A 10614-nucleotide genomic window follows, 5' to 3' on the forward strand; every position below is an offset into this window, starting at 1 on the left:
TATATATATATATATATATATATATATATATATATATATATATATGTATACAACATGTATGACTTTGTACCATATAATGCTACTACTAATTAAACTGTTCCAAATGTTTGGTGTGTACATTATTTAAGGAGGTGTGTTGGACAGGTTTCTGCATTATTTTTGTTGGTGTGATGTTCGGCAGCTCAAAGGATTAGGACATTTCGCTTTAACAGAGTTTATCATACTAACCCATATACAAACTTACAGCAAAATAAAGCAATTACTTTACTACTAACCATTACTACTATCATTTAGTTAAACATTCAGAAAAGATTGCACAGTAGATCAATAGATCAGTAATTTATTCTGTTTTTACAGTTGTAACATCTGTAACTGAAATATTTTGGCAGGAATTATGTTACTATTACAGTATTGACAACAAGAGAGTTCAGACTCTTACCTTTTTCCAGATAAATCACTGGACGTGTTTTCCTTTAGAAGACCTGACTGACAACAACAGAGAACTTTCACATCCACCTGGAAGTGGCAGTTGTGATGTCTGTGGAGAGCTTTCTGCTTGGACCGGTTTGTCTCTGTACTAGGGTGGGGCGATGAAGTTTTGAAATAGTTACCGGAGTTTCGGTAGTTCGAATGCACTGTAGCGTTAAAAGCTTTGTGTTTACATTCTTTCTAGATACTTTAAAATGTTAGTGAACACCCCTAAATTGATATATAGTATGGTTGGTTGTGACTTTGATTTAAAATACCGTATCTGATGTAACTCGTTCCTTCCAGTATTTCATGGAACTACACCCGTTTGCATGGTGCAGATACTGTCCACTCATTTATTTGGGCAGCGTGCAAACTCAGTGCCACCTGTTGGCCGCTTTTCATATTGCATGTCTGTGGATCAATGACGTGACGCTTACATTTTGACTACTTATTATTTTAAACTACTTATTATTGAATAAAACATTAAATGCTAAACCAAAAAAATCAAGAAAATGCACATCTTATATGTTTAGCATTTTCTTTTTTCTCTCCTTTCTTTCTCTTTATTTATTTTTCTTCTTTCTTTCTTGGTTTTATTAATAATCATTTTTTCATGTTCCTTAAAAACAAGCAGTGAATCGATTTTGTTATAATAATGTAATATTTGTATTTAATAGTATGATATTTGAAGAATTTGTCTTTCATGTAACAGAACAACCATACATGTATTCCCAGGATAGATAGATAGATAGATAGATAGATAGATAGATAGATAGATAGATAGATAGATAGATAGATAGATAGAAAGAACATAATTTGATCAGTTTATGTTCATAAATGGCATAAACCTTAAGAAAACATACTGACATGAAAAGTATTCATCTGTACAAGTTTATCTCTTTATTTAGAAAATCAAGTTAGCACACGTTTAAACTAGGTTTTTAAAGAGTTACATAAGAGCTATTATTATTATTATTACTATTATTATTATTCAACTTGGGCATTTTTATCTGTCACTGACCCACACGTAAACCTACAGAATGTTGTCTTAGGCTATTCCTATAAACTTAAAGAGCTATTCCATGACTTCAAAAGTGTATGAAAATGTCCTGGTCTATATGTTTAATAAACCCTTAAACTAGATCATGGGTAAAATATAAGCAACATCTACATTCTGAAGTTCCATGTGCACTGACTGTGTTTCTCAGAGATGCAGTATGAAGGCACATAGAGTGAGTATTTGAGGTTACAATGAGGTTTTTAATAAAGTGGACAGATTCTAATGTTTGGGACTTCACATGTGGACAAAGTCTACTCAAATTCAGAGAACTGGTCACTTCAGTTTGCACAGATTTAAGCGAGAGAACCTATGTTACACAATAAAAGCCAATATCTTTACTTTAGTGAATGCAGAATACAAATGTGTACAACAATCTCTAGCATAATATCTTAGTCATTCAATAAAAAGTTCACTAGAATATTTATTGTATAATGAAGATAAAACAACACATTCAAGGGAAATATAATGCAGATTAACTTAAAGTTCTCTCTCATGTTTTACTCTTTTTTTTGTTGTCTTTTTTTCCTTTTTGAAACATCTTGTTTCAGTTATGGCAACAAAGTCCAGCTTGTGCCGCCACACGGTTTGAGCATCCAAACCGCAAACAGCTTCTTGAAGTGAACTAGTAACTACAAACAATTACCAAATACATAATTCTGATTTAGAAAAAGCCATAAAGCAAAGCAGTGTACTCTTGCACAGCAAAGTGAAGAAAGTACGCAACAAACAATTGTTGTCTCCTCTTTATCCCTTCCTTTCACATTCAACAGTTTGTGACACAGCACTCCGCACCAAAGGAACAGCCTCCTCTCTTCAGATCTCTTATGTATTTCTCATGTGCATTTATAGGGACCCCTGATGTGAGGGTGATTTTGTTTTGATGACGTCAAAATGTGATGAGTGATATCATATTTGATTCTGAACACCAGCAACTCTTTGGAATAAGGCTCTCTAATTGTGCATGTAGCAGAGAAACTCCGATTCCTAATCAAGCACTAATGTTGAGTGTGTGTGTGTGTGTGCATTCATTGCAGTTTGGAAATCCTGCATGTTTTTAGTCCACAGTGCTTTCATAACACTGGGCTGGCATTATTGCTTGTCTACCCTGAAAAGCTTTGATTGCGATCAACTTTAAATGATTTTGACAGACATCATAAAACTTTCTAATGGGTGTTTCAATTCCGCTGAGACAACAAAGCTTGTACATCTGAGATTAAATCTAAAGCTATACCTAAAGCAGTGTTTGCATGGCTCTTGTGGTTTTCATATTTAGTCAGTGTGCCTTTATACATAACCGTAAAAGGATAGTTCACCTAAAAATGAGAATTCGATCATCATTTTGTTTAAAACCAGTTTTAATGAATGTTTCATTCAGCGAACATCAATGTGGTCCAATGTTGTTTCTATTCAGTTCCAAAAAATTAAATAAATGCATACAAGTTTGGAACGACTGAGTAGATATTGACAGAATTTTCATTTTTGGGTGAGCTATCACTTTAATATGCAAGCACTTAAGGACAAAGGGTTAACAGTCGTTTTCTCACCTGCTCAATAAAGAGCACTTCATTTATGAACTAGGCAACATTGTGTAATTGATGGACATGTGATAGTATAATATGCATGATTACTTTTTTCTCTCTTAATTAATTAATTTTTTTATTATCATTAAAGGGTTAGTTCACCCAAAAATGAAATATCTGTCATCATTTATTCAGCCCTAAGTTATTCCTGTATAAATGTCTTTCTTCTGTTAAACTTAAAATATTTTGAAGAATGTGGGTAACCAAGCAGTTAATAGTCCCCACTGCCTTCCATAGTATGGAAAATAAATAGCAATGTTGACCATCAACTGTTTGGTTACACACATTCTTCAAAATGTCTTTGTGTTCAGCAGATGAAAGAAATTCATACAAGTTTAGAACTTGAAGGTGTATAAATGACAGAATTCTCATATTTGGGTGAACTATCCCTTTAAAAATTCCACTTTTAATGTGAATGCTTTGTGTTCCTGGCTATGTGTGGGTTGGGGACTGCATAGATTAATATCAGCTTATTGCCAGTTGCTGTGGTGCTCAAGAGGGCAGGGAGGTATGTGCACACTGACCGAATACATAACAAATCTAAAGAGGAAAGCGTCCAATAGCAAACTTGAACATACAAACTTTGTGTGCAATCCAGTAGAGAGATCATGTCCAAGTCAGTTTGCATTGTCTAGTATTTCCATCTTTAGCTGCTGAATCCCCTGACACTTTTCCACCTGAGGGGCAGTGAGGTGTGATGCAAGCCGGAGGCCACTGCTACCAGACGTTTGTGCCACGCAAACAAACAGCCACACATGAAGAGATATGCACACAAAGAGCAAAATGCGACGGCGGAGAGAGCTACAGCACCCCCTCTTGTCCAGCAATACAGAACATTGCGATTGGTGCCTCCTTAAGGTGTCTACTTTACATTAGGAAATGTAGATGTAGATGAGCCAATTCACAAAATAACTGGAAAGGTATTCCGTTACATAGTATGCATGTATGTATTAGGGTTACCTAAAGTTATGGTATTTACAATATATGAGGGATTTGGTTGAAATGAATTTAGGGTTTGAAAGAAATTAGCTTTTTATACAAACTGGGGGTTTGTTTCTGTAAAGAGAAATGTGTCTTCTACTGGATATCAATGAATAGTGCATCTAAACCGTGATGGGTTAAAGTAGGCAGTGTATTCAGCAGCTGCAGGCTAATCCCTCACAAAACAGTTGTAAGAAATGCAACCATATTTTTTTCTTAGCACGACGAGTATCGTTACAAAACAAAATAAAGACAGCTGAGCTTAAATCATACAGCTCTGTTGTTACAATTTCTTATGGACAGACATTCACCACCATTAAAGGGTAAACGACCCAAAAATGACCTTGGAAAAGAAAAAAAAAAGAAAAAACACTTTGATTATTACCAATAATAGTCAGATTTGAAGAAAGTACAGTATAGTTAACAAAATAGTAAATATTAACCAGTGAATACTCTACTTAATAAGGATCTCGCCTTGTAAACTTGGCAGTAATCCACAAAAATATACTTTTTTCTTGAATCTGGTGAAGGTACAATACATACGTACTTACACCAAAAGTGATATATATTAAAGTTGCTATGTACATAACAAAAGAAAAAGGTTTGGCTCAAATCTTTAATTTACAAACAGAACAGCAAGTGTTCATGGCTTTAGATATCATTTCAAGATCTGCTTTGCATGTTAATCGTTTTCCAATGCTTGTAACAACGCACACTATGACAGAACTAATATGAAACAAACATCGAGAGAGAAATGCTGAAAATTCCCAACCTACAGTACGACAAAATTACATAGAGGCTTTGGCTTGCGTTACCATTGAGTTGTTGGAGCTGCATGAATGTAAAATGACTTGCTATCGTCTCTAAGTTGACTGGGCTACCTGTTCTTTTCCCATTTGTTAAAAACGCAAATAGAAGGACTGAAAATGTAATCAACGACTATTATTAATTTAGAGACATATTCATTTCTTTCACTTAATGTCTTAACTGAGGTGAAATGTGATCTCATTTTAGATACAAGCCATCCCTCGTAAAACTGATCCAAATCTATCATCAAATACCTTAAAATAAATTAATAAGTGACATACTTCATATAAGGGCGAGTGCAGATACAGATTGTTTAATACATGAGCCCAGCAGGCAGGAGCCTTCAGAAAGAAAGCCGCCCCTAAACTTTCTTTGATTGTTTGCAAATTCAACAGCGAAAACAGCTACAAGTGTCAAACTGCACCAGTGATGACAAAAATCGAAAATGTTTTCTTCATACATTGGACTCTCGCACAATGCAATTTGCATCAAGTACCTGATAACACCTGTTTTTTTTTTATTATTTTTTGTTTTGTTTTTGAGTACACCATTCATTCTGACTGCTTGATTTTTTGATTTTCCCTCTCTCCACTCATCTGCTTAATTTCGATATGCCAGGACATTTTTGATTTCTTTCCCCATCCACCTACTTACAAAAAAAAGTGAAATTACGTTAAATTATAACAATAGAATAATAACAATAATGACCCTCCCTGCTGTCACTCCTCTCTCCCTTTCCCCCTGCCCAGCCCTGCGTGTGACTGACTGACTGGCTGTCAGGCTCCGGACAGCTTTATGTCACCCAGGTGTCCATGCGCATGCGCTTGACCGTGGGGCTCTCCCTCTCTTCGGCCCCAGAGGCCGGGGGTCGACCCAGACCGAGTGGGGAGTGGAAATCAGGCCGGTGATCCTCTCGGTCGCTTCCGTCGTACGAGGAGCAAGAGGAGCTGAGGCTGTCGACAGGTGAACGGCCCATGTCTGGACGGCCGGAGGGAGGCTGCTGCTGCTGCTGGGGTGGGAAGCCGGACGGGGAGATGCGCTCGCGTGGAGGAGAGATGGGCTCGGATTTAATGTTGACATTCTGGCTGGTGTTGATGGAGAGATTTGAGCCCTGAGGTAAGTGACCTCCACCTCTGAACAAAGAGAGAAAATTACAAAATGAACAATTAGTACGAGTGCACAAACTGTCTGTGGACTGCAGAAATCCCTGAACTCAGCAGCTACTATGTGATGCTAACACAGAGACCCAGATAGCCCAATAATATTATCCCACCCTCCATCTGTTTACTCAGTGGCGCTTGCAGCAATAACAGCACCTGAATCATTTTAGAGGGTGGTATCTAATTAGAGCATGCCTGGCAGAATGTGACTAAAACAGTTCACTAATGTTTTGATGGCACAACCACCGCGTTTAAATAAAAGCTTTCATTCACAAACATAACATTTTAGTGGTTTTAGTCTGTTTTTCTTTTTTTCTTTTTTCTGTCTTTGGGTCATGCACTCTGCTGTTACAGAGAAACTATACAGATGTGTACTTATATAAATGTATATCTATCTATCTAGAAAAAAAAACTCTTTTAGGACCAGTAAGATTTATTAAATGTTGACATTATTTTCATAACAAATAATCATGTTGTCCCTGTCAATCATGTGTCTTGCTATCTTACTTTTTTATCTTTTCTTTTTATGTAATTTTTTTTATGTAATTCTCATTATTCTATTCATGATTCTATTCAAGTCTGTATAAACACTAACATGACATAAATACTTATTACATTTTCTAATGATTTTAATAATCAAAAAAATAGGTTTCATAAAAAGTGTCATTTTTGGGCTTCCATGCTGCAAAAAAATATTTTCTCACTAAATATCTTTAAAACAAGATACATTTACTTGCACAATGACATAAGCTATTAATAATGTGGCATAAATGTAACAAAAATCAGCCAAACAGATAGTCCCACCCTAACCTCATGCCATTGGTTTTTCTCTAATATTATAACATAAAAATACTTCAGTTTTAAGCAAAATATGATTGTATATTCTTTTCTTTTTCTTTTTAGTGTAATATGGCCTGGACATCAATCCATCCTTCCATTACACTTTCTAGAGAGAAAAAAAGAAAGCATATGGCAACTAAGAATGCATTTGACCCCATGCCTGGGCACATTAGTTAGTGTTCTGCAAACCTGTGTGTGTGTGTGTGTGTGTGTGTGTGTGTGTGTGTGTGTGTGGCTGTGCACATATATGTTACTCACACCAGCGAGCTAAGAGCTGCCTGGCCCAGTTGATGCTGTTGCCATGCCGACACTGAGCCTATAGAGAGCCCTGGAGAGCCAAAGCCTTGCAGAGAGGAGAGCTCAGCACTGCTCAGGGAGTATTCTAGAGTAAAACAACACAACAACATTCAACAACAGAGTTTGAGTCAATCAAACACATATGCACTCACACAGTCGAGCGTTTCAAGTATTTTTTATTATGCATTGAGCTCGGAGCTGGATGGTGTCATGGATTGTAGGGTCTTCCTCTTTTTTTATTAAGCCACTCACTCAGAGAAGCATGAAATTAAATCAAATAATGAATGAATGCATACATTATAAAGCAAATAATTACTTTTTATACTCACCAGAGTTGTAGGCAGTGGGCATGCCTGAGTAGACCAGGCCTTGTGGTGGCAGACTCGGGGTGGTGATGGAGACTACTGGTGTGGCCAGAGACTGGGAACTGCTTATCCTCTGGGTGTTCTGTACAAAAAGCCAAATGCAGCAAATTAATGAGATCCCACCACAGACATACATGCATACTCTAAACCAGTGATGGGCAAACTTGGCCCTCTCAGGCCACTTTTCTGCAGAGATTTGATCCAACCCTGATAAAACTCACCTGCCTGTAGCCTTCTAGTAGTCTTGAGACAATGATTAGCTGGTTCAGGTGTGTTTGATTAGGGTTGGAGCTAAACTCTGAAGGAAAGTGGCCTGGAAGTGCCAAGTTTGCCCACCCCTGCTCTAAACAAACCATGTAAAGCATCGTCGTCAGAATAGTGTGATTTGGTGGAAATTATGTGGTAATACCATTTTGCACCAAAAAGAGGCGCTGCAGATTCATTCTAGTTAGAAATCGAATTGTTTTGCAGGTTGCTGTCAGTTTAACAGCTTTAATTCAGAAGCCACTGGATGATATAAGAAAATCTAATATAAAATATAAGACACTACAGAATGGCTTAAAAGTGTGGCACAACTATATATTGTCTATACAAGGTCACTGCAAATTTTTGCTAAGGAATATGCAATAACCTGACTTAAGCACATGGATATATAGGGAAATCCTCAAACACAAGAAAACAAAATACCTAGGAAACTCTCTCATGGGACATCTGATTATTCCCAGAGTCTCAAAAATGTTCTGATCAGTAATTTTTTTCCTGTCTGAACAGTTTCCATGGGAAAAATTGCTCAGAACTTGCTCATTCAGAGCTCTGGGACTTATTGGACATGTCAGTTTAGAAATCAAGTTTGTCAAAGATGTTTCTACTAAAATGCCTTAGGAGAAATAGAAATAAATAAACAATTATTGACACAGTAAGAGTATAGACCTATACAATTATAAGGAAAATGTGGTAGAATTTGCGGAGAAATATTTGAGTTCATACTGAAAAGAGTTCTGATTGCAGACTTAATCTTGATAAATCTGAGCACAGTTTGAGACACAGTTGTGGTCTCTTCTGAAACTCTGAAGAGACATGTCAGATAAATTTAGTCTTTTTCTCAAGAGAAAAATGAGAGGCAGTAGGCTAGAGGAAACATCATAAAGTGCTCTCTAATGTCACTGCTGTTTAGGAGATATAATTGATATTAACATTACTGATATTAAAGAGATCCAAGTTTATTTACTGGATCCGAAAATGTGTTATCAAAGTACCATCCAGCATGCAGAGAAATTACATACTCACCCCAAGCCAAACGTGTGTACATGCAGTGCACACACATACACACACACATGCGCGCACATACATTTGGTCCCCAACATAGGGAATACCAAGTACACTCATACACACACAAACACACACACTCAGAGAAAAAAAAATACTTGGAAATGCATATTCAAATCAGAGCAATTTTGCTCAGTTTTATATTAGCTGAGGTAGATGAATATTCAATCTACATTGAGTTTGAGAGGGACATCACGTGCTCTCTCTCTCAAAAAAAAATACTAATAGAGATTTTCACTTTAGGTTCTTTATAAAATAAATAATAATAATAATATAATGCAGATGCTACAGAATGGTGGTATTAGTACTAATTTAACGCTGGATTTGTTTCAGTATTGTAAAATGCATTCACATTAGTTTCTTCTTGCTAGTGAAAATATTCTCTGACAGCATTTGGCATTCTCCTCAACTGATGACATAATTTTGGACTCAACTCCATTTTACAGACATCATCATAAGTAATCAGAGCCCAGGCCAAAAATCAAGAAACACAAGAGAATAAGAATTTGGGTAATGCTCAAATATGTTGACTGTAATAACATATTTTATGTGGACTGTGTTTCTTAACATTCTGCTTTGATCCATGCTTTTATGTTGTTTCAATATTAAAACTAATACTAGGGTTATTGGTGAGATCTTAGGGAAATATTAAATAATAACTAATGATTGCATCTTTGGGGATTTTATGGATTCATCATTCTCCTTTCTTCGAATACACCCACAACACTCTTCCTTTAGTACAAACACATACACATACATTTCTGAACATACTGTGGGTCTTTTAAATTTCCTTAAAAAGACTCAGAACATGCAGTGTGAGTCACACACAACGTAGACCAGACATCCACACAACACTCAAAAATTCATCCAGTTAATGTTGGGTTTAGTCGATCTTCATCTCAAGCAGTGGAGGCATTTCTCTAAGCTGAGTGTGGCTCTGCTAGTTAAAGTGTCATTTTAAAACCAAACTGAAAGCTTATCAGCCTTCCCAAGGCATTCAGTGAAACTCACCAACTCCATCTCTTCCTCCTCCGACTGCTTCCAACAGAAAAGAGCAGATGATGCTGTCAGTAAAGAGCCAGGTGGGACACCTAAAGCTCAGCAGGGTCAACCCACCGTTCTCACCAGGATGTGCCTGTAAACTAACTTATTCAAATTCAGAGACTGAAGCGTGAACTGAACGCTGCCTCAGGTTACTTGCAATAAAAGTCAAATTCAAATGAAAAGTAAAATTTGTCGGCACTAAATACACAACGTTTTCATTCCTCATGGCCATGTAGTTGGCCATGTCAAACACAGCAATTAGGTAAATGTAAGACGACTTCCAGTGCAAAATGCTGAACAAAGGGAGAATAATAGTGGGTTTTTACGTCCTTCGAAGGGAAAAAAAATCATTGAGGAGCTTGACCTCACAGCTAGGATTTTCTTAACCTTTCACCTCAGACACTCATCCATACATGAGCTTGTGTCCAATAAATCATTTTGCATCCATTGGCAGAGCCCTCCACTTGCCTTAATTGATTATTTACAAGAAGGGAACAGTAAACACAAGGCTAAATGAGAGGTAAAAATGTAGCTGATAACTCATGAGAATATAAGAATGAATGACTATATCTATACATTTTAACTTGTATGTAATAATATTTATTTGTAATTTAATAAAATATGTTAAATAATATTTAGATTTTGTATTATTTTTATTATTATTTTATCATTTATTGTTTAAA

General features: G+C 36.4%; 2 protein-coding genes across 18 annotated transcripts in view; both read right to left on the reverse strand.

The window, feature by feature from the left end:
• Nucleotides 1-856, reverse strand: part of LOC107690380 (multiple C2 and transmembrane domain-containing protein 2-like) — a 50073-nt gene extending 49217 nt beyond the window's left edge. Inside the window, exons 1-2 of one of the 2 annotated variants that reach the window (XM_016488690.1) lie at nt 747-856; nt 440-577 (exon numbers count right to left, since the gene is read on the reverse strand). The gene's annotated coding sequence lies outside the window, so the exon portion shown is untranslated. Of the gene's footprint in view, nt 1-439 lie in introns of both variants that reach the window. The other variant, XM_016488689.1, reaches the window with a different exon arrangement.
• A 3101-nt stretch (nt 857-3957) lies between these two features.
• LOC107690382 (myocyte-specific enhancer factor 2A-like) overlaps nt 3958-10614 on the reverse strand; it is a 113986-nt gene continuing 107329 nt past the window's right edge. For 12 of the 16 annotated variants that reach the window (XM_016488706.1, XM_016488704.1, XM_016488695.1 and 9 more), the window contains 4 exons: nt 9899-9925; nt 7526-7643; nt 7158-7281; nt 3958-6032 (listed from right to left, as the gene is read on the reverse strand). In XM_016488706.1, the coding sequence (XP_016344192.1) occupies nt 5693-6032; nt 7158-7281; nt 7526-7643; nt 9899-9925 (609 nt within the window). In that variant the 3' untranslated portion in view covers nt 3958-5692. The remainder of the gene's footprint in view (nt 6033-7157; nt 7282-7525; nt 7644-9898; nt 9926-10614) is intronic. The other 4 variants (XM_016488708.1, XM_016488707.1, XM_016488700.1 and 1 more) reach the window with 2 other exon arrangements.

The sequence above is a fragment of the Sinocyclocheilus anshuiensis genome, unplaced genomic scaffold (assembly GCF_001515605.1).
Source record: "Sinocyclocheilus anshuiensis isolate Anshui unplaced genomic scaffold, SAMN03320099.WGS_v1.1 scaffold609, whole genome shotgun sequence".
Taxonomy (NCBI): domain Eukaryota; kingdom Metazoa; phylum Chordata; class Actinopteri; order Cypriniformes; family Cyprinidae; genus Sinocyclocheilus; species Sinocyclocheilus anshuiensis.